The sequence below is a fragment of the Thunnus thynnus genome, chromosome 10 (genome assembly GCF_963924715.1).
Source record: "Thunnus thynnus chromosome 10, fThuThy2.1, whole genome shotgun sequence".
Lineage (NCBI taxonomy): Eukaryota > Metazoa > Chordata > Actinopteri > Scombriformes > Scombridae > Thunnus > Thunnus thynnus.
Window position 1 is genome coordinate 33,993,094 of NC_089526.1, and position 24,927 is coordinate 34,018,020.

Consider the following 24,927-nt stretch of genomic DNA (forward strand, 5'->3'; position numbering starts at 1 on the left):
AAAGTGGCACCCCCACCTTCCCCTCTGTATGTATGGATATATCCATACATATAATATAGTACATATATGTACAGGTATGTAATATACAATTAAGTATTACATAGTATTGTAAGTATCATATAGTTATGTAACAATACAGTTACATGTAGGTGTGTGTATATATGTTTTGAAGAGCTGCCACATAGACCAAAAACAAAAAATACATTCTAAATTAGTGTCATTAATATTTGTATTGGTGACAGCAGTGGTATAATGGGCTTATCTAGACAATGAAGATACATTAATCACAATATTATTGACTATAATAATTATAATAATTATAATTATATGTTTAATTTGGTTATGATCATATGATGAGTGTGAAATTAAGAACGCTATTATTATTATTATTATTGCACTGTCATATGTGTAATGGTATGCCTATTCCGAAAATAGAGGCGGACAGCGCCCCCTAACGGTGACGCAGCTGCACAAAAAGACGTGAAGGAATTTCCGCTGACGTCACTGCGTATGTCCATAACAGGGCTGCAGCTGTCTGAGAGCAACAATAACAAGCGATAACCAACAACTCAAACACGGTGGAAACGGTACATGACATCGCCAATTACCACCGAATTTCACAAAATGCGGCTGTCGATATAACTCTGGCCTCCGTGTCTTCGTCCTCCGAATCGGAAAACAGGTTACCGTCGCGGTCATCGCCGCGAAAAAAACACGGAGACTCGGCCGCAGGGGGAACAGGGCAGTTCGGGGCTGCATCTGGGTCAGTGGGCCCATCGGCGGCTGTACCGGTGGTTTTCTTTTCCCCGTAGTGTCCCGTCGCGCCTGTCAGTCGTTTACTTAAACACCGTCTCACCCGTATAAACCGTGAGAACATGCAGGCTAACGGGGCAGGACAGGACAGAGATTCAGAAGTGTCCTGCCGAAACGGTGCACAGAACGGGGAGTCGTCCTCCGCCGGAGCAGCTCACTCCAACGGACTTCTGTCAGTCACCAACAATGGAAACACTGTCAGCAACAACAACGGAGTGTCAGCCCAGCCTGCATCCAACAACAACAGCTCGACCGATGCCAACTCAGGCGTCAAGAAGAACAAGCGTCTGTCTCAGTCTGAGGAGGACGTCATCAGGCTGATAGGACAACATTTACACGATTTAGGTCTCAAGTAAGTGCGCTAGTGGAGCTCCTGTGTTCAGCCAGCTGTCAGATGAATTATCTGACTGAAATCCATCATGCAGTCCGAGCAGTTATCATGACCTTTGGACAGGTTTCCTTCTCTCCAGTGTAGCGTGGATTCCTAAAAGTCATTTGAACTGAAATTTGATGCTGTCTTATCTATCAACAATGCACTTACAGCATTACACATAACTAAACTACATGTTACGAGTCTGTAAGCCTCGCAGGTGAATTCTGCCTATATTTAACCCACCAAGCAAATAAGTATTCTGTTAGGGACAGTGGTCGAAGTTCAAGCTTTTGATGGAATTTTTAAACAGTGTATTTTCCTGACGCACGTTTATGGAGGACGGAAACAGTGACCGTGTCATTACAACCAGATGCAGCTTGGTGGATCATACTGTATGTACTTACTGTATGTTCGCCACAATGAAAATTGTGGAGAAAAAAGTAATTCGGCTCAAAATGGCTTGAGTTGGGAACGGAGTTTGGCATGGGTTCTCTCCCACCACTTAGAGAAGCGCTATTCCTCGTCTCTGATTGCTTTGTATCTGGCATCAAAGATATTGATGGAGTGAAGGGTAAACATAACTATTTTAGGTCATCCACCCTTTACGGCCCAAATTCATGTTCTTTGTAGTTCATACAGCACTGTGTATTGTGGTTTAAATGTGATCAACCATCAAAAGAAGTGATATTTCCAAGCAGCAATTTGTGAAATATGCAAATCACAACTTTCCAGAGCTGAAGCTCATGTCTTTAGCACTAAAGAGCATCATGAATTTTTGCTCAACCCACCTGTTTTCTTCACAACCAAAAATCTAATCTAATCTAATTGGTGGCTCAGCCCACTCAGTGCACGTCTTTCAGTCACAGTCATTTGTTATTTATCAGCTGTTCACATGACAAGTCATGTTCCTCTTCCAGTCTATGTATTAAAAATTGATCATGAGTGCTGAGGCATTCTCAGGTCATTGATTATAATGTGAAGTGATATTTTTACTCTGCTGTGTATACTATTTACAGTCAGACGGTGGACCTCCTGATGCAGGAGTCTGGCTGCAGACTGGAGCACCCCTCTGCCACCAAGTTTCGCAATCATGTCATGGAAGGAGAGTGGGACAAGGTTGAACCAAGTTCTTTGAACTGCATGTCCATATTTTGAGGAGTTCCTTATCACAGTAATCTGTGCACTTTATTCAGGCCAAGTAGAAGAAATCATATGGATTTAATTTTCCAAGACAGATGCTTCACATCACTGTAAGAGTATGTAATGGGTTTAATCTATGATATTCCTTCTTTATTTAGGCTGAGAGTGACCTGAATGAGCTGAAGGCATTGATGCATTCTCCAAGTGCCATAGTGGTAAGCAATCCTCAGACCACTGACTCAGTTTTATCTCTAATGCTGTATTGTCTCATCAACAAATCAAGATTTTAAAAGCAGTGCACAAACACAACAATGTCAGTACCAAAGGAAAAAAACAGGAAGCAGGTTCACAGAACAAGCACTGAACCAACATGTATCTTAACCACAACAATAATATGATCTCAATTATTTTGGTCTAATTTATCTTTATTTATTATTTTTATATTATTTATTCAAATATATATATGTATTTATATATTGTATATTTATTTTAGCTGTTTATCTCATCTTTTTACATTAACTTTTTATTTGTTTTTTAGTTGAATTATATTTCAAGTTCAAGGAAATCCACTGTTAAAAAGACAAGTTTTATTAAAAAATTCAGTAAAATGCAAGATGTTTCCAAAGTCATTGAGTAATCATGTTAAATAATCGTGACCTCAGTATTGACCAAAATGATAGTGATGATGATTTTTTTCCATAATTGAGCGGCCCTACCCTTGGCGTAGCTACTAAATTTCTCATGCTTGATAAGGGCCCCAGCCTGAACACATCTACATGTCAATATTGACTCATAGTCATAGCACCACCTACTGACTACAGGAAGTTAAAGGTGCTGTATATTTACAACCTCTACCTAGGGGGTTGAACAGATCCACCTCAAATTTGATCAGAAAAGCCTTAAGACCGACGCTGCATTTAGACATTTCGCCATGAACAAACAAACTCAACTCCACATCATCAGATCTTTGATAAGAGTCTGGGTCTGAAGACTTGTACAGGCCAATATTGAATCATAGTAATAACGTCACCTACTGGCAACAGGAAGTTATAGGCCCCATACTTTTACTAACTACTAAATAATATTTTACCCATTCACACAGTGTCTGATAATCCTGAAAATTCAGAGCCGTTTCAACAGACCTCCAATAGTGATAACACAGCTGCCGATCACTTCGACTTGCGCAAGGAGCGAGGGCCTGTTCATTGCTGCTTGTAGCTTTAATTATTACTATTCTAGTACACCATTGCATTTTTGAGGGTGCTTGGGATACTTAAAACTCATGAAAATTGGCACACATGTCAGAACTGGCTAACATTGCAAAGTTCTCTAATGACTGGGCTCAGGTTTGGCCAGGGGGCTCCATAGCACCCCCAAACACATGGCCATGTTTGGACAAAGTTGCTTGGATGTTAATGAAATTCAGTGGGATCATTGCTCTCAACATTCTCAACATGTTTTTTCAAAATTTTCGCATTCCATTTGTTTGTTCAAAAACTCAGCTCTATAGCACCCCCTAATTACTTTTAGCATTTTTGAGGTGCTGGGGGTGCTCGAAAAATCACAGAACTTTGCACATGCATCAGAAGTGGCATAACTTGATACTTGATATGATCTTGGGCTTGGGTGTGGCAAAATGGCTTTAGGGCGCCCTGTGTCTGTTGCCCTCTGGTAAATGTATTGCTGCATCGTGACTCTTTACACAGCCTCAGGCTCTGTCTGAAACAGGCGGTTTTAACCATGGATGTATTGAGAAGAACTGGATACCGGACTCAAAGATGTTCAGTGTTTCTCAGTGGTGCATGAAGCCAAAAAATCAGCTTCCAGCTGTAAAGAAATGACCCCAATGTTGCCCATGTGCCTGATTTTTTTTTTTTGGGCCCATAGAGCATGTGCACCAGGGACTTCCACTGGTCAAGCTGGTTAACTTCCGGTTGGCTCTGCTCACTTGAATGGGGTTAAAATAATACTAGACTTTCCGAATGTTATGGGGCCGAATGGATCAAATTCTAATAATAAATTGAGTCATTTCGCAAGGGTTGTGACACTCCAAAAAAAGTATTCACTGTTCTACAGCCGCGCCTTTTCCAATGATTGTGTGTGAGAAAAATGCTGTTTGGGTCAGTGTGTATCACATGACAGACTCAGAAGTTGTAATTACATGGTTTGGCCAATATGTCAAATTGGCGTCACAGCCCGGCACTCTTCCCAAAATGTCAGTTAAATCACCACTACAAACCAGATGATGAACAGAAAGCTTGAAGCTCCTAGGGCCCGTGGAGTTTCCCCAGTTGGTAAACCTCGTGCCAGGTGAACATGTGGTGTCAGTCCAGGTTTGTAGATGAGGTTTTGTAGGTCTTAGAAAAAAAGGATGAGCACAAAATTCACCAGATGTATTGTCTTCAAGAATGTACGGTACTATGAAGTGTTCAAAATGAAACAAATAAGACAATATGAAATAAATCATCATATGAATAAATATAGGCAAAATATCCAATATAACTATGACATTGTGAAATAATCCAATTTTGAAAAAGAAACACACAGAAAACAACTCAAATCATTAGTATTATTATGAAATGTTTTTTAATCCTGCTTCTTCAGTTTGAGTTTACTGCAGCTCATTTTTGTTTCATTCTTTATTATATCACAACAGTATTATTCCCAATGACTATTTGATATCAGAATAACACTTTTCATCTCAAAGTCTTTGTCAGTCAAGACCAACAGAGCAGAGCCAGTTATGTGACCAACTGTCTACTCATTGACACCAAAGAGAGCAGCAGCCAGCCACTTACTTCAAAGACCTCAAATACAAGTACTAGACATTGATGGACATGGTCTCAAATATCATATTGTTCTCTAGTAGAGTAACACAGGCTCCTACTCTGTCTGTTTAGTTGGAACCATATTATGGTTGGAAAGAAAAGACTTATTGCTCTACAGTATGGAGAGAGTCAGTGCATTGTTACTGACTGATAGGACTCTTATTTGTAATGACAAAGCATTAAGACATCATGATGGCTAATATCTTTTGTCCTTTTTGGTCTTGTCTTCTGTTTGTCTATCTGTGCAGCGTATGAAGTTCCTGCTGCTGCAGCAGAAGTATCTGGAGTATCTGGAGGATGGGAAGGTCCTGGAGGCCCTGCAGGTCCTCAGAGCCGAGCTCACTCCTCTCAAGTACAACACAGAGCGCATCCACATCTTAAGCGGGTCGGTTCTATGTTCATTCATGTCAATGGAAGCAGAACTTACAGAGAGAATTTCACTTCAAATGTGAAGTGTTACTGAAATGTTTTTGAATTTAAGTTTAGTTTTTTCCATGTTGCAGTAGAAATGATGTGTCAAATCCCCCAGACATATGGTAGAATTTATTTTGACAGCCGCTCTGTTGACTTTCCCTGTCAGAGTATGAATGAGTATGCTAAATGAATTGTAACATTTTAACAATTGTAACATTGTAACATGACAGCAGTGTAGTGGGGTTGCATCCACAGAGGGCTCCTGCAAAAATTTAACCTGAGGATGGAAGAAGAGGAAAATAAAATAAAAATGAATAGGATGCCATCTTATTGGGACCATGAAGATCCATAGCAAATTTGGCATGTGATGGATATTCATGACATGACAATCTGGCCTGTAGTTGCTGAGATAACACTCTCTTGACCAAACTGACCAACAGCCAGGAGAGTTTTATGTGGAATATGTTTGTAACTTTGCCTGTCAGATATCACAGAATATTTTGGTCAGTCTAATACTGTGAAGGTGATTCAAATGAAAACAATCTGTGCATAGTCGGTCACATACACTACCAGTTACAAGGCTGGACATACCTTCCCATTCACTTGAATGAGAAAGTGTGTCCAAACTTTTGACTGGTGCTGTACACAGATGGCTTTAGACTCTTTCAAGAGTAAGAATGACAGCCAAATGCAGGAATACTGAAGATTTTATGTAGTAGTTGTGTAAGAGCCTTTTTTATATGTGAAATGCACAAAAGAACAGGCTATAAGTGTATCTGATAGTAGGTGAGAAAATGTCGTCATGTGTTTTGAAGGTACCTGATGTGCAGTCAGGCAGAGGACCTGCGAGCCAAAGCAGAGTGGGAAGGCAAAGGCACTGCATCCCGAACAAAGCTGCTGGATAAGCTTCAGAGTGAGTCCATGTTTAAACTCCCTGAGCACTGTCACTGTAGTATGCTGTATATCCATATATTGATTTGTAAGCATTAACAGCAGTGGGTAATCTTCATCGCCTTCTTGCCCACACAGTAATCCTGCTGCTGCTTCCTACATGACATTAGAATTAAGCTTCCTGTCTAGATTATGTGTGGATATGATTTATTTGGATTACATTTACACCTCATGTTTATAGACATCTCCAATATACACACTGCAATCAGATTTGAATTGGAGATTTTCTCAATATTATGTGAAATATTTTTTTTATCATGTTCATCCTTGCCAAAATTATCCTGGTATGTCAGTTATATTAACATATGATATATATGATTTATAAAAACTCACTCATTACGATACACTTTTGTCTACAGTATTTTTGTCTGTGGTAACAAACAGCACTGTCTCTGCCACAGTGTGTAGTGCACTGGCTCATATCTTTGTTACTGATTATTGCAATTATGAACTTAAAAACAAGAAAAAATATTCTATTCCTATATGTATGGTACTGATTATAGTCCTGTGCCTAATCAGAATCACAAACAGGTTTTAGGTTTTCACATAGAAGGAATTTGTCTTGTTATGTGAAAATGCAAGTACTGCAAACATCTAGTAATCTAAGAAATATATTCTAAATTGAAAAAGCTGTCCAGTGTTTAAAATGAAGAGAATGGAATGCACAAAATATCGACTACGGAGTGTGTAAATGTTCATAGTACAAAGAATATATGCAGTTTGCAAATGAGCAGATGAGGATACACAGACGCAAAGAACTTTAAGTAGTATGTTAGTGATGAGTAGTGTTGGCTTCAAAGGGTATACAGATGTGCAATAACAGTAATAATTCAAACTTGATGTTAATGTAATGTGCAGAGTCAGATGTGGAGGGTTAACAAATGTAAGATTCAAGATTTCAAGATTCCTTATTATTGTCATTCAGTAAAAACATCAGTGATGCAAAGCAGCATGAAATTACAAGCATGATATCGTTAAAAACACATAAAAACATTATATTAAAAAAAGAGAGCTCTATAAATATATATATATATATATATATAAAACTGAATAAATAATTTCTGGACATTGCACAGGTGTGAGGTGTAAGGAATGTAAACATGAAAAGAAAGGGGGAGAGTCACTTGTTGGGTAACATTTACACCACTTAAAACAGGCTGTTCACTCCTCATCTCAGCAGTTTTGAGAACTAAGTAACTATCAAAGTTGCTCAATGTGTGTCAAATTTGGATTTGTGATTCTGTACTTAATATCGGTTTCTGCAGTCGGTCACTATATATTGTGCACTAAGTGGAATCTTTGTGTGTGTGTGTGTGTGTGTGCAGCGTACCTGCCTCCGTCAGTGATGCTGCCTCCTCGCCGCCTGCAGACTCTGCTGAAGCAGGCGGTAGAGCTGCAGAGGGAGCGCTGCCTCTACCACAACACTAAGCTGGACAGTGGACTGGACTCTGTATCACTGCTGCTGGACCATGCCTGCAGCCGGTAAGAACCCACACACGCTGCACTGTACCAGGACTCCACCCAGCCTGATCGAGACACTCTGATATGCATTTTGTACTAAGCAGGTCTGCAACGCATATGTCATCATTCAAACTACAAAGTAGCCAGTCATCTGTCACCTGATCTGTCATGTTTTATATACATTATGAAGCTGGATGTCTGTATTGTGTGTGTGTGTGTGTGTGTTTTACTAATCTTCAGGAAACAGTTCCCTTGCTACACTCAGCAGATCCTCACTGAACACTGCAATGAAGTCTGGTTCTGCAAGTTCTCCAACAATGGCACAAAACTGGCAACCGGGTCGAAAGACACCACAGTCATCGTGTGGCATGTTGACACGGTAATCCATCATTCACTGATTATTCCGTTTCAGAACAGGAAAAATGAGGAGTTGGTGTCTGAGAGTTGAAATAACTGGTTTATTCCTGTTTCGGTCAACAGGAAACCCACCAGCTGAAGTTGATGAAGACTCTGGAGGGTCATGCTTATGGTGTCTCTTACTTGGCATGGAGCCCTGATGATGCCTATCTGATAGCCTGTGGTCCTGATGACTGCTCTGAGCTGTGGCTGTGGAACGTACAGGTACAACATCATCACACAGGTGCACATTAGTGGTTCACGTCCGCTGGTATCCATGTTTAGTCAAATTCAACAAGCAGAACAACAACAAAGGTAACTGAACGGGTGCTGCTAGCAGCTGTTTGTCCTGGAAAAGCTGAGCTCTTTTGTCATGTGCAAAACTGTATCAGATCATTTAGCATCAGTTGAGTCTCTGAAGCTTTGCACCACAGGTCAATCACAACTGTGTTAGGATGTTTCTGCATGTTTTGTTTTTTTGTTTTTTCAGGCTTTAAAAAGCTGATGAGGGTCCCTGCAAGACCAAGCCAATTTGTCAAATAGAAAACATCATTTATGTAATAGTAAGAAAAAATTCAGTGACATATTTGTATAATATTGTTTTTCACTGTTTAATTTTTTACTCCTGTCAGTCTTCAGTGTGTAGTGCAGTTCTATCCTATATGTTTCTGCTGCTGTTCTGTCACTGTATGTCATTCATACCCTGCAGCTAAAATCATGAAAAGGGGAAAAAAATGGCATGAAGAATATAGGTTTGTGTGAACCTAAATATCAAAACTACTTCAGTCTTGTGAAATCCTTACGTGGAAAAATAAAATCCTAAGCATTTGATTATCTTTGATTAATTATGCAGCTTTAGCTCAAATGTATTTCTTGCTCCTGATTACAAGCTGTGGGTTGTGCAACAACCAGCCAACCAACTTCTCTATGACAACCAGCTGTCACCGCCTGTCCATCTGCCACACACACAAACTCCACAGTAGAAACTGTATCTCAGATGGAGTCTTTATGGTCAAATGAACAACCCCTTTGTTGGTTATAGTTTGTAGTGCTGCTATTTCCTTGTACTGAAGTGTCAGCTCACAGTGTAGCATGAAACCTCCCTCTCTTCTTTGCTGTTATTACTCCACCCACACAAGTCATACCCATTCCTCATACAAGATGCACTTCTTGCAGCTTCTGTACCTTCCTCTTCATACTGTCCATGAAAAGATCCCTACTGAGTGTAACTCAAATGTAAGAGTCAGAGGACAAAATCCAGTCTTTTATTCTGTGTAAAAATACATTCTAAAGTCCACCCGAAGCTAATATGAAGCTTCAGCTATCTGAGTCAGACAAATCAAGTGGGGATCTTCCAAACGTACTTTTCTTTTTTTTTTTCAAAATTCATGGACAGTCTTTCCTTGCTGAGCTGTGGCAAAGAGGGAATGCCGTACTAAGAAGACTGAAACTTTGGGAGATGTGCATTTGATGGTTTAACTCAGTCCATTGAAGCCTCTCATTAGGTTTGGTTGAACTTTAGAATACACTTTGCATAGGATGAGGACTGTGGATTTTGACCCCCATTTCTTACAGTGTAGTCAGTATGAACAGGAGCAATGATAACAGCCCATAAATCTTTTCATGTACATTTAGCTGGGTGATATTGTACAGACAGACTTGTCAGAAATGTGAACCATTCTTTTTAAATAATCATTTTATTTTTATTTTATTACAATTTGGGTTTTATTTTTGAAATTCTGCCTGTGCTACAAAGTTAATTGCTGAGATGTGAAAACACTGGTGCTGAGCAGGAACTGTACAGTGTGTTTATCAGAGTGCCTGTCACTGCTGCAAGGAGGCAGGTTGATGAGAGCAGAAAAACTAAAACAGTGAACTCAGTAGAGCTGAAAGAAATCGCAGAGTTTATGATAAATCTCTGGATTTGTCACTACACATGACTCCTTTCACATGAAACTGAGTCATTTGATCCATTGTTTATAAAAAAAAAAATTGATTAGCACAGCTTTAAACAAGCCTGGTTCAGTGCGTTACTGATGAAACCATGCTGCTGCTGCTCCAGTCACTTTCATGTAAAAGGCACCTGTACTCTGTGAAGGCAGACATATTGTGTTCTTGTCCTCTCCTCTTCACACACCTTGTGTGAATTGACAGGCAGATGAACTCCTTCCCCAATTACTACTCAGACAAAGATGTTCCAATTTGACCTTTAATATAGCTACAGGCAGTAGGGTAAAACTGACACAAAGAAAAACAGCCAAAAAGTGTTCAAACTAAGTATTAAGTATACAAAAAATACACAAGATATACAAAATACCAAATGTGTCATGAAGATAGGCTATTGGTAAGCATGATGTTGCTACATACAATGTATCTCATGCACATTTTCTCACTACTAGCCAGAACATGTGGCCAACATGAATACACCATCTGTATTTTTATCTGCACACAAACCACTCAAATATCTCTGATTTGTGAAAATATTCATATTTATCAATAATTGTGAACCCAAAGGTTACTTTTACATACCATTGATGATGTCAGATGAAAAGGCATGAGCTTTCCATAGGCTCAGACATGGGGTACATCTCAAATCTCTTAACTGCATCCACGTTTCCCTCACTTGCGTCTTTTTCTTGTGTCTTAGTCCCTCCAACCAAGGATGCATGGAGAGACACAAGGAAACCAAGCGAGGAGAGAGGAAACGAGGAAATATGTTTTTAGAGAAATGAGACGTCCTTTCCTCTGAAGCGTCCTGTGAAGCTGATCACAGCTGGATCAGCTGTCAGTCGGCTTTAACAGCTGTATCAACTTCTAATGGAGTTTGTGTCTGCACACGTGCACTGTGCTGACACTAATAAAGGCGCAGCGTTATCACTGCCAGCAGCTGTTTTCTCTCTGCAGCCTGTTCCCTGTTTAACAAACTCCTGCACATGAATAAAAACCTGCATTCTGTATTTATACTGTGTACTGTGTCCTGCTCAGAGGCACAGGAACCATTTCTAATGACAAAATATATTTATATCATTTTGCGTCTGTATTTATTGATATTCTGATTGTGAATTCATTATTTAATAACCCAGAATATGATCAGGGTGTCTTTTGAACACTGGAAATTATTTATTAGGTTTAATGTTTCAGGGAAAATTGAAATTATGTAACTCATATCAAACCCGACACTCAAGAATTTTCAGTCTCACATGTGACTGAATGGAAATGACGACAAATGATAAAATAAATGTGTTTAAAAAGTGTTTCTTGCTGGCAGACAGACTCTCCCTGACTTTAACTTTATCAATAATAAAAGTTAATGGGGGAGATCAGATCATCTTTCTAATAAATGAAGAAAGTTTTTTTGGTCCTTAAGTTGACCAGACCAACAAATAAATAAAATATAAAACTTGGGAGTGATACACTTGAGTTTGATCTGTCATCTGTCTTCACTCAGTGATGTTGTGATGTATCAAATCAGTTCGATCAGCTGCAGTTGCCAATCAATAACTGTATATTCAATATTCAAATATTCAATGAGATTTCCTTGAAGGCTGCCTCTGGTATATCCTCACTCATGGCTCCTCAGAGATCCTCCTCGCTCCTCGATCCCCAGAGCAGGAATAAGAGACTTGACACAGCCTTCAAGATGGCGGACCAGAATAACTTCTGGTTCAAGCGAGGAGCAAGGAAAGGTTAAATAAAAGACTTGAGATGTACCCATGGAGAACTGCCTTGATGCAAACTGATATCAACTAGATACACATGACCTAAATGATTATTATACAGAACCACCAGCAGGGGACGCTAAATGACAAAATAGAAATAACTGACTAATAGTCTGTCCCAAACCTCTTCTAACCTGATGACAGACGAGATGTCAGTCAGTGTAAGATTGTGTTTTCAAGTAACTGGGGGTCACATCACATGAACCTGTAAATCTGAATCAACTTTATTTCAGTGCGTTCCCTTCTTTGCTCTGTTATGTAGACTGGGGAGTTACGAACAAAGATGAGTCAGTCTCACGAGGATAGCCTGACCAGCGTGGCCTGGAATCCAGATGGTAAACGCTTTGTCACCGGTGGCCAGAGGGGCCAGTTCTACCAGTGTGTAAGTATCTTTCACAGCACACACTCTACTGTCAGTGCTCACATGCTCTGAACATTGTGTGTAAATACACAGTTCCATTACACACACAAAAACACATGTAATAGACATGCATTGATATGTTAAGCACTATGGTCAGGGCCAGTCCAGCTCCCAATTTGCGTCATAAGGCTGTCATGATATTCATATGTGAAATTGTCCCTGTCTTTCACCTGACTTAAATGGTGCTTATTTGTTCACAAACAGAACCTTGGATTTGTCATTCTGATTAAAGTAGAACTTCACTTTGCTGGGTTCAGTATCAGTTTGTATGTTTAAAAAAAACTGTCCAAACATTGACTTAAAAATATAAAAGCAGGACTTTTGTATAAAGAAACTAAAAGTAACTTTCAGCAAAGTGTGATTGTCATGTGTGCACTGAATGAGCCGGTAGCAGGACTCAAAAGGTTATGTGTCCAGGCTGCATCACATCAGTCTTCATGGTTTCATACACACTTCATCATGATCATTCCCTCTGAAAGCACATTCACTGAATTTTTATTCTCATAAGACATCACAGCTTCTAACATCACATAACTCTAAAAACAAGGTCAGGGCTCAAGTTAATTGAATTAGTCCACTTTGAACATAATATAGTTGTATAGTATAGTCTTTCATTTTGTCAGAAAGAGGGAGGGTTGTAACTAGTAATCATTTCATCATCATCAGTCATCAGAGCTGTCTTTAGTGACATACACCATCAAGGGACTAATTCATCACCACTGGTAATATTTTGTGCAGAGAAGAATTAATTAATAATATCTCAATGTTCATCCTCAGTCCTATGAATGTCTGCTCATCTGCACTGCTCAGCAGTTTACAGTCAACAGATCCTCTGTTGGCCGCATATTTCAGCACCACTCAGAATTATTCAGATGTTGTTGTTGTGAGGTTTCTACCCGTTAAAGGGGAGTACGGTCTTGACCTGCTCTATGTGAAAAGTGCCCTGAAATGACTTTTGTTGTGATGTGGCGCTATATAAATAAATTGAATTGAATTGAATTCAGGACATTTGACACAATTGACCACACAATTCGACACAATTGAGAGACAGAAAGAAGCAGAACAACAACAGTAATAACAATAACAATAATAGTAATAGAGATGTTACTAGCAACAACAAACAGCACCAATAGCCGGAGAAACCCACCTGGTCAAGAGAGATGGCTGCCCACCAAGAGACGGGTTCTGCTTGAGGTTTCTACCCATTAAAGGGGAGTTTTTCCTCACTGCTGTCGCCAAGTGCTTGCTCATGGGGTAATTGTTGGGTCTCTGTACATTAAAGAGAATGGTTTAGACCTGCTCTATATGAAAGTGCCCTGAGATGACTTTTGTTGTGAATTCGTGCTATATAAATAAAAATCGATTGATTGATTGATTGATTGATTGATTGATTGATTGATTGATTGAGATGGAGCAGAAGAGGAGGAGAGAGGTGCATCATGGGAAGTCCCACGGCAGTCTAGACCAATAGCAGCATAACTAGGGGCTGGTCCAGACATGTGGTGGTCAGCCCTAAATAGGAGCTTTATCAAAAAGGAAAGTTTTGAGCCTACTCTTAAACGTAGAGTGGGTGTCTGCCCCCTAGGAGCCTGATGGCTGAAGGCTCTGCCTCCCATTCTACTTTTGGAGACTGTAGGAACCACAAGTAAGCCTGCATTCTGGGAGCGCGGTGTTCTAGTGGGGCAATGGGGTACTATGAGCTCTTAAAGATATGATTGTGCCTGACCATTAAGAGCTTTGTAGGTGAGGAGAAGGATTTTAAATTCAATTCTGGATTTTACAGGAAGCCAATACAGCGAAGCTAAAATGGGAGAAATATGATCTCTTTTTCTAGTTTTAGTCAGTACACGTGCAGCTGCATTCTGGACCAGCTGGAGAGTCTTTAGAGACTTGTTAGGGCAGCCTGATAATAAGGAATTGCAATAATCCAGCCTAGAAGTAACAAATGCGTGGACTAGTTTTTCTGCATCTTTTAGGGACAGGATGTGCCTGATTTTTGCAATATTACATAAGTGAAAAAAGGCAGTCCTTGAGATTTGTTTTATGCGGGAGTTGAAGGACATATCCTGATCAAAGATAACTCTCAGATTCCTTACGGTGGAGCTGGAGGCCAGGGTAATGCCATCCAGAGTAGCTATATCATTAGATGATGTGTTTCTAAGGTGTTTAGGGTCAAGCACAATAACTTCAGTATTGTCCGAGTTTAGTAGTAGAAAATTGCAGGTCATCCAGGTCTTTATGTCCTTAAGGCATGCTTGGAGTTTGTTTAACTGATTGGTTTCATCTGGCTTCATTGATAATCTCATCTGCATAGCAATGAAAACTTATGGAGTGTTTCCGAATAATACTACCTAAAGGAAGAATATATAAGGTGAATAGTATAAGTCCAAGCACAGAACCTTGTGGAACTCCTTGTCTAACTTTTGCATGCATGGAGGATTTATCATTAACATCTACAAACTGAAATCAATCTGATAAATTGGATTTAAACCAGCTTAATGCAGTTCCTCTAATGCCAATTAAATGTTCCAGTCTCTGTAATAAGATGTGATGGTCAATTGTGTCAAATGCGGCACTAAGATCTAACAAGTCAAGTACAGGGAGAATTCCTTTGTCCGATGCAGTTAGGAGGTCATTTGTGATTTTCACCAGTGCTGTCTCTGTGCTATGATGCCTCTAAATCTAAATCTAAATCCTCAAATAAACTATTGTTGTGTAGAAAGTCACATAACTGACTAGCAACTGCTTTCTCAAGGATCTTAGAGAGAAATGGAAGATTAGATATAGGTCTATAGTTGGGTAAAATGCCTGAATCAAGAGTAGGCTTCTTATTTGAAAAAAAAAATGAAATTGAAACTACAGAATGTTGGACCTGATAATGATTTGACACTCACTGGCTGTTTTCCATAGACTGTATAAAAATAATGGATGTAGTCACCATGACTTAAACCACTGGTTTGTGGACTCCTGTTTTGAAACCTCGAGTTTAGCATTTTGACAGTCCCCATCTTGGTTTTTTGGAGTCAGAAGTGAAAAAAAGTGACCATACTTGGGTGAACGCGTGGAGCTGCCGAGGAGCTCCCCAGGGTCCAACTACAGCACCTCACACACTGGTAGTGACTTGTCAAACACAAGGTAGACATGCCATAAAGCATACCCTACTTTATTGTCTATTTTACTTTAAATGGGACCATAATTTACAAAATGAACATCATGCTGTATTGAAGAGGACTTGAAACTAGCGATTGAGTCCATAAACTCTGTAGGAAAGTGTTTACTGAGTTGATAAATCAAGTGAGAAGTAGGGTCATTTTCCCATAGACGTCATAAAATCAGACTTCTTTTTGGAGCCAGTGGAGTCGCCCCCTGCTGGCGACTAGAGAGAATGCAGGTTTAAGGCACTTCTGCATTGGCTTCACTTTTCAGACCCGGAACTATCCACTTGGTGTTTTCAAATAAAGAACAACAAATAATGAGCCCAAATATTGAATGATCCAGGTGTTGATGGTGGTCCTGAATACATTTTGTTTCCTGCTGTCTCTCAGGACTTGGATGGAAACCTGCTAGACTCATGGGAGGGAGTGCGGGTGCAGTGTCTGTGGTGTTTGAGTGACGGCCGGACCGTCCTCGCATCCGATACCCACCAACGAATCCGAGGATACAACTTTGAGGACCTGACTGACAGAAACATGTAAGTCACGATCATGACTGGGCTGAGAAACCTCAACACTCTCTGCGCCAGTTCTCACTGTAGACGTCACAACGTGTAACCAAACCTAAATTCTGGGCTCTATCATTTCACTCTGGCTGTGCCAAGACAGGGATGAAGTTATAAAGCAGTAGTCTCCAACCTTTTTGACTTGTGCCCATTCATCATCACAGAAATCCAATCAGACATGATATTTGTTTCACAGCGCATATTTCTGTTTTATTTGTGTATTAGATATATTTTAGTTTTTCATCTTGCACCCCCTCAGGTTAATCTTGGGACCTCTTAGTGGGTCCTGAGCCCCAGGTTTGGACTGCTGGTATAAAGGTTTATCCTTTTATACATACTGGTTTACATGCAGATCTCAAAATATCAAATGTGACTGAGTCATAAAGAAGGCACAACCAGGTCTTATCACAGGCTAAAGTTATTAACCATGTCACACTGGCGTTTCACCCAAGGAATAGTATAAACTTTGTTAGCCTCCAAACTGGAGAGTTTCCACCAACACAGATGAGCCACAAACAGAGATGTGAGTCTCACCAGAATAAGATAGCATCAAATTTAGTGACTTGAATGAACGAGCCAAACCGCAAAGTCATATTACAATCACACAACATACCTCCACTAGGGAATAAACAAACAACCAGTGGAAGACAGAGGCTAACGGAATGGATATTGGCAGAAAACAGCATGTGTGGAACTGAAGTGAGCCTGTTGATTATGTAAGCAATATGACACAACTAATTTTTCTTCACTTGAAGCAGTAGGCCTCTCTGTGCAACCACATGTCTCTGCTTGTGGATGATGTTGTGTGTTGTTGGGTTCCAGAGTGCAGGAGGACCATCCCATTATGTCCTTCACTGTTTCCAAGAATGGAAGGTTAGCTCTGCTCAATGTCGCCACCCAGGTGAGCAGCTTTTTACTTCCTCACATTTCACACCACAACATGCTTTCCTTTCATTTTAACTTCAGCTAGTTGCTGCCAGATTTTGGATTTTGGTATCTGCTTTGTGTTTGTAGGGAGTGCACCTATGGGACCTGCAGGACCGGGTGCTGGTTAGGAAGTACCAAGGGGTGACCCAGGGCTTCTACACCATCCACTCCTGCTTTGGAGGGCACAATGAAGACTTCATTGCAAGTGGCAGTGAAGGCAAGACAACATGACATAACAGAGTTAACAGAGTTATCTACATTAGAATGCTGACAATCTGACATGAGTCTGGTTCTTCAAAGCTGGTTTCAAATTCATCTGGAAGTCCTTAAACCCAAACCTGCTAAAGTGCAGCTTATTGACAATTAGCAGGATCATGACCTTGATGTTCTAGATACAAGCTCATTTTCAGATACAAATGTCTTGTTTTCTTATATTTATAATGAAAGAATGTTGATATATTTATGATTTTAGATGAGAAAATACAGGTTATTGATAAATCATTATGATCAGCCGGTGTAATTATCACAATTAAATTTTATAATGAAGTTACCTTTACTTATACATTTACGTATACAACAAAATAAAAGTTTTTGCACTAAAAAAGTACCAATCCAACATTGTTTGTTGAAGATAAATAAATAAATGATTAACCACAGAACTTGCATTGCCACTTTGTGCTCCCCAGTGTTTCTATTGTGGCCACACTTTTCATCACTGTTAAACAATCAGATATTACCAGTCAGTGTGGTCAGACTGCCAGTGATGCTGGGTGTGAGATTAGTACGGCTCTCCTCATTGAACATACAAGAGACTTTTAGGTGATAATCACATGTCTGTTATGAAAATTAAACCTTAGTAAAACATCCCAAAGAGCAGCTATAATTGCTTTAACATGTTTCAGCAAAGTGAGCTTTATAGTTAATCACTTAAAAGGTTTTAATGTTTCAAATGTCAAATGAAATGTCATATGTTCTACCTCAGCTGCTCTTTCAACAGTCAGAATCTTTAAGTTAAATTTAGGTCTTTTGTTCAGAGCATCCCAAACTACATTTGGACTTATTCCTTTTTAGTGCACAAACTTTTATTTAGTTGTATCATCTTTGAGTATAGGTAACTCTTCATTTATTTGTGATAATTACACCAATAGATCACAATGCTTTATCAATAACCTGTATTTTCTCATCCAAAATCATAATTAAATCAATATTATTTTATTATAAATCTGAGAAAGCAAGACATATCTGATCTTTGTGATGATCCAGCTAACTGTCAATAAGCTGCACTATAGCAGGTTTGGGCTTTTTATTTATTTATTTGACAGGGATTGACAGGGATGATACATCAGGCATTGTTACATTTAAATAAAATGCAACCGATGCAATATATGTAGGACGTAGCCGTAGCTAATTTGCAGTCCTTGTCCCTGGTTAGGCTATAATACAACACTCAGACAAAGGCCAGGCAAGTTTATTTATATAGCACATTTCAGCAACATGGCAATTTAAGATGCTTTACATACATAAAAGCATCGAGACAGTGCAAAAGAAACACGTTATAAAAGGACACTTAAATACAATTTAAAAATATAAATTCAATACTATCTCACTGGAAAGAAATCAAAAATGTCAGTAAAATAACAATATTCCTGACATCAAAATACCGAGTGAAGTTTAGAAAGAATGAAGAATGAACATCAGTCACTATCAAACCTTTCTCCTGTCCTCCTCCCTCTGAGCACGTTTAGCAGAGCAGCATCAGCGAGAGCTCCCTGTGTCTACACAGGAGGCATTCAGGTACAGTGTTGAGCGTAGGTCACCTGCATTTTGGAAGTGCTCAGAGCCCAATACACATATTTTAATGTAGTTTTGTGTATAAAACAGGAAAATAAACTTGACTTGACTAAACTGTGAAAATACAGGAAAAACCTGAAGTCTGATGTTGATGTTGATGATGAAGACAACAAACGACAATAAGAACAATGTCTGAAAACGCTGATTTAAGAACAACAAATGGGAAAGAAAGTATGTATGCTGTATAAACCCATTTATCTCAGTGTTCACTGATTTAAAGTTTTAAGTACTAAAGCAACACCATGGCTTCAACCAAGGCAAATCTGTTCAATTCTTTTTATTTCTGATGGCAGGGTATTCCATATCTGTGGACCTTTAACTGGAAAAGAGGATTGACCAAATGTTGTTTTGTATTGTGCTGGTTTGCAGTCTCCACTAACTGCTCCCCTCGTAGTGCTTTATATTTGAAAATCATTTGATTGAATAGTTGTGGTGCAAGGCCATTCACACACTTAAAAATCAATTTTATAAATGAGAGATTTATAAAAGTCTCAAAGAGAATTCTCAGCTTTGGAAAAGCAAAAAATCCAGACTCATGTAATATCATCAACTCTCTAATCTGGATAACCTGATTATCTGTGTACTCTGTTGTGAACTGTGATGACAACCCTGATGACATCACTATTACATCATCAGGATTATTTTCTCAGATATGACAAAACTCTTCTAGAGCCACAGAAGGCACAGAAAGTGTTGACAGGCTGAGTACTAACCATGATGAGTAAACAAATGTTCATGTGTAAGTTTGGTTGAACTAAATAAACCAGCAGATAAAAGTTTTCTGTCTCCTCACAGACCACAAAGTTTACATCTGGCACCGGCGCAGTGAGTTGCCCATTGCAGAGCTGACTGGTCACACCCGCACAGTCAACTGTGTGAGCTGGAACCCCGTCCTGCCCGGTCTGCTGGCCAGCGCCTCCGACGATGGGACAGTCCGAATCTGGGGACCCGCCCCCTTCCTGGATATCCAGGACTCAGAGGGGCTCAATGGTGAGTAGATGAAAACTGTGCTTAGTTGTCTATGAAAGATTTAAAAGACAGACAAGCCACTCCTTAGAAATCTGCAGGTCATCAGTGTAAGAAATTAAAGTAATATTTGTCAATCACTGATCATCAGGTTCTTTAACACTCTCAAGTATGGTGTGAAACTTGGAATTTTTCTGGGGCACACTTAGTACTGACTGACCACATTTTGTGCAATCTGTTGCCTGCCTGCTCTGAACAGGGAAATACCTCAGTGCACACGGCTTAGCTGTATTTATTTCCATCACTTTATTTGATGACAGCACACCCACATAAACCTCTTCAAAATCACACATACCGCTTCATTCATATTTTGCTTGTCTGTTTCACTCCCGTTTTACATCCTTCAACTGGCTGAAATATGATCGCACAGAAAAAACTACACCAGTTTTATTCCAGTTAGGAGACAGAATAAAGATTAATGAGCGATACTTCTATCATTGTCTCTTCTTGTCCTGTCAGAATGTTGCAGCATGGACAGCTGATGATCTGCTGCTGCTGTGAACCTGAGGAGCATTAAGACTCTGTAGACACTTGAATGGATAAAGCAAGGAAAGTTATGGTGATTGGACAGCTGCTTCCTGGAGGCGGGGCTGGCGGCTGCTGTGTATCAGGTCATCACAACACAGAGATGTCAGACTCCATCAAATTATTGAAAGTATGGCCGGCCAGGTGACGCTGGACTCCAGGACCTCCAGGATCTGACACACCATCTCTTCCTGTCCGGACCCATACGCTCACCTCCATCCAGGAGCACCCACCTCCTCTTATTTATTATCAGCCACATAATTTATTCATGAGTAGTTCACTGGGCTCTAGGCTGTGATGTAGCAGCACCTGGTGGTGGGTGTGTGTTCTGGTAGTTGTCTCCAGTCCTGCATCTGAGCTGCTCACATGAAGCTTCAAACTCTTTTCCTCTTTCACTCCTGGAACCTTTTAAGAGATTTTACCTGCAGGAACATTTGATGGATGTAACACCCACTTGAAGAGAATCTTTTAAATTCAAAATTCTACATTATATTGTCTTTTTTAAAAAAAAAAATACAGAATAGATTTCCTGGTTTTGTTTTCTTTCACCTTTCCTGCTTATAGCCAGAGAAAGAATATTATTTGATGAGCATGTTGCATAGGATTGCACAGGATGATGTGTTTGATGGCTAACTGGTGTTTTACGCCCTCACTATACCTGTTAAAATACATCAAGTGGTGAGCTGCCTTGTGAGAATACACAGCAGCTGATGTGTGGACAGGTAACCCTTTTCTCTGTATATGGTTTATCTGAGTGTAGTTTCCTTCATGCCTTCATTGAGGACTTCCTGTTTATTTTGCTGTTAACAGCTTTGCTCTGGCTTCACTATTTGCTCTTTATTTCCGAATCATTGTTTGATTGCAACCTGTTGACATCTCACCCTGCGTACAAACAGAAGTTTTCATATACATTTATTTTGGTTTGGTTTAGTTGTTACATGTTTCTAAGTTGTATTTATCACTGTGTTATCTTTTTATTCACTACAAATGGAACTGTAACATTTAAAGAGACACTCCCTGATTTCTTACTGCACCCGATAGCACTCCCTAATCCCCATATATTCCCCAGCTCAACAGTGAACTGTTTTAAAAAGATGAGGCTGGTTTACTCTATATGTGTCTTATTGTCAACAAACCTCATGAAAACACCAAAACCAACAATATAATAGTCCTTCTCTCACTACTTTCTAACTTAACTACACTCTTTGGCAAAAAAGCCCCAAGCCCATTGGTTCAGAGTCAAGATGTAAATCTAAAAAAAAAACAGAAACACAAATGTGTAGTTTCATTTTTTAAAAGTCTCAGTAATTTCCTAAAACAGCTGGTCACTGTAAGTTTTAGCAAACGTTAACCAAACAGGAGGAAATAGTACATTTGTTGGGGACTATTTTCAGCAGTGGATGAATCCACATTTGGTGTTCTAGTGAGTATTTCTGGCAGCAGGACGGTGTGTGTGGGATTGAGTCAAAATAAACTACAGTGTGTGTTCATGGTAATGAAGGAACATGTCATCCAGTGCAACAGTGTGACTCACTGATGTGTTTTTAATACTTTTTGGACAACAGTGGAGTTCTATGACACAGGAAGAAGATACATCAGGCTTTGATACACAGACATTACTTGTTAGTAGACCATTTCATTGTTGGTTGAGTCTGCACTTGAGATATGTTGACTGTAAAAAAAATATAGCATATCACCAGACTTACCCTTTAAGTTTCGACACATCACCAGTGAGCTGAGAGGACACACAGTAACAAAATGATGGAGTGTATCTTTAACAATCAGTGTGTAACACATTTGTACACAAATGTAACATAAAGTTATGAAGAACTTGTACAAAGTGTTTCCTTTCAGAGTCAAAAGAACAATCTTGACTGATACGATGTTCTCTGTAATATGTGCTGTATATTTGTATGTTATGGCATGTATTATGAGGCTGTGTACAAATGACAATTGTTCAGGGTTCCCATGCCTGTTTTTTACTGTCAAATTCAAGAAGGTTTCAGCTGCTCTTTCAGACTGTCATACCAAACTTTCTTGACTGCACTGCTGTTGTAATATAAATCAGCACATTTACATTTTTTTAAAAAAAAATTGTTCTGAGATTTATTTACTACAATGCAGCCGAAATTGCATTTCAGCCTGCTTATTTTTGTGACATTTTACCAAACTGCTTCTACAGATTCTGTTTAAAGTTTATTTAAATGAAAAATTGTCCAAAACATTTACAGTTGTGGAAGATAACTGCAGCAGTGTCAGGACTGTGGGAACCCTGTTAATCTGCCCAGACACCATCACAGCCATCATCAGCTTCAACTCTTCCATCACAGAACACACACTAGTGGTACACAACAATAGATGTCTCTCTCTCTCTCTCTCTCTCTCTCTCTCTCTCTCTCTCTCTCTCTCTCTCTCTCTCTCTCTCTCTCTCTCTATCTCTCTCTCTCTCACTCTCTCACTCTCTCACTCTCTCTCTCACTCACACACACACACACACACACTTGAGTCAATTACAGATGTGTTGTTCTAGTCTCTGCTTCAGCAAATTTCTTTGTTTATTCTGAGTATTTCAGGCTTCTGTTCTCTTCTTGCTGTAAGAAGCCAAAGTAGGAACTTTGTTTGCTTGCAGGCGATTTCTGCCAGAAACCATTTTACATTTTAAATGTGTTATTACAAAAAGTGATTGTACTGTTCTGTATTGTTCTGTAGGAGAAGTGTTATGTATGCATATTTTGAATAAAGCATTCAGGGTTTTAAAGCATCATTTACTTTTCAATGTCTCGCAATTGATCTGTACTTAAAACAGTGTTTCTTTCATGTGTCACCAGTGTGTCAACGAGCACCAGGGCCCCATTCATCATGACCCTAACATGTCAGTCAGCTATTCTTATTTATTTCTTGCATGGGACAGTGTGCCGTTTGAAACATTAAAGATGCACTGCACCAGAGTTAGCTTGAAGCTAATTTGCATCTGTAGACAAAAAACATACAACAGCACAACAACAAACAGTAAAAAGAAAAAACCCACACAGAACACACCATACAAAATACAAAGCTACACACAACACATCACATACACCCACAATGTCAATTAGAAATGATGTAAACTAGCACACAGCTGATTGGTCTTTAGTACATGTTTCAGTCTTGTCTTGAATGCATTGATAGAACTACTGAGTTGACTACAGAGAAAGCTGATTGCCCAAATGCATGTGATGAAATGGTATGATACAACCTTTTTATAGAGGATATTCTGGAGGATCTAATAGAACTTACTGAGTGAGTATGCACAAAGTCACATTGTGGAGGAGGGGCCAAACCATATAAAATTTTATAAACTAGGCACAAATTTGAGAATAATCTAAAATTCTCAGCTCAGTAAATTGTATTTCTCCAGCACCCTACAGTGATGGAAATGCATTGGCTTTTTGTCCAGAGTTTTTAAAGTTTGATGTGATGCAATAAGACATATGAGAAAGAATCATAGCATGCATAAATATCTTGGCTGCGTCCAAAGAGAAACAGTTTCTAATACGTCTAACATTTGCTAAGTTGTACTTTATGGTTTTAACCATTTTTTTAATGTGTTTCTTCAAGTTCTAATTTGGATCCAATGTCACAGCAAGATATTTAAAATCCGTAACTATGTCAATTTTTTCACCTTTTATGAAAATATCAATATTAGGAGGTTGTACCATAGTCTTAGAGAAAAACATACCCTTTGTCTAAAATGATCCTGTTCATTTTCACCCATCTAACTAACACAAGGAAGATTTATTTGCTCATCTCTGTGCAGTTATATTCGGAAAAAAGTGTGCTCACATTTTAAAATAAAGGCAAAAATAATATAAAAAGTCATAATTGAGAGTGGTATGTAGAGTCAAAGCACATTTTTACTGCAGCTGCCCAGGATAAGATCATTTTAATGCTGTGTTTCAGGCAGGCAGACGGTAGAGGGCAAACTGGAGATCATTTTACTGGACAAGAGCAGGATGGTAAAATTAGGTGAGAAGGCAGAATACTTGCAACAGTAACAGTATGCCATCAAAAGTTAAAATATTTTAACTTTTTGCCTACCTCCATGGTGGAATTTACAACTGGATGTATGTAGCTCCCTCATACAAGCAAATCTACAAGACATACCCACTTGGTTAGGTTTAGGCATGAGCAGTGAGATGGTTAGGGTTAGGGGTCACGGGGCATGTGTCGTGTGTGTCATGTAGTAAAGTGGGTGTGTCGTGTAGGTCTGCCAGACTGCAGATAGACCCTTCTCTCTCCACACAAGGAGGAAACATGGATGACGAGAAGTTAACACCCAGAATTATACAATCAGAGCTTGAAATCCAATCGAGGATTTTAGGAGT

The 24,927-nt window shown here is 39.4% G+C and overlaps 1 protein-coding gene across 1 annotated transcript; it reads left to right on the forward strand.

Annotated features, from left to right (window-relative positions):
• The first annotated feature begins 488 nt into the window (after window positions 1-488).
• wdr26a (WD repeat domain 26a) lies at window positions 489-23,324 on the forward strand. Its single transcript, XM_067602539.1, has 14 exons — window positions 489-1,165; window positions 2,203-2,302; window positions 2,485-2,541; window positions 5,403-5,539; window positions 6,384-6,481; window positions 7,845-8,001; window positions 8,221-8,359; window positions 8,461-8,601; window positions 12,358-12,477; window positions 16,062-16,207; window positions 17,057-17,135; window positions 17,249-17,378; window positions 19,808-20,002; window positions 20,498-23,324. Exons 1-14 carry the CDS (start codon window positions 876-878, stop codon window positions 20,518-20,520), a joined length of 1,812 nt encoding a protein of 603 aa, XP_067458640.1. The 5' UTR covers window positions 489-875; the 3' UTR covers window positions 20,521-23,324.
• The last annotated feature ends 1,603 nt before the right edge of the window (window positions 23,325-24,927 follow it).

Bases quoted from the DNA above. Each gene is read 5' to 3' on its own strand.
- wdr26a (XM_067602539.1), top strand. From the start codon at position 876: ATGCAGGCTAACGGGGCAGGACAGGACAGAGATTCAGAAGTGTCCTGC. The intron at 5,540-6,383 runs GTCGGTTCTATG...TGTGTTTTGAAG, and splicing joins CGCATCCACATCTTAAGCGG to GTACCTGATGTGCAGTCAGG. The intron at 8,602-12,357 runs GTACAACATCAT...TCTGTTATGTAG, and splicing joins TGTGGCTGTGGAACGTACAG to ACTGGGGAGTTACGAACAAA.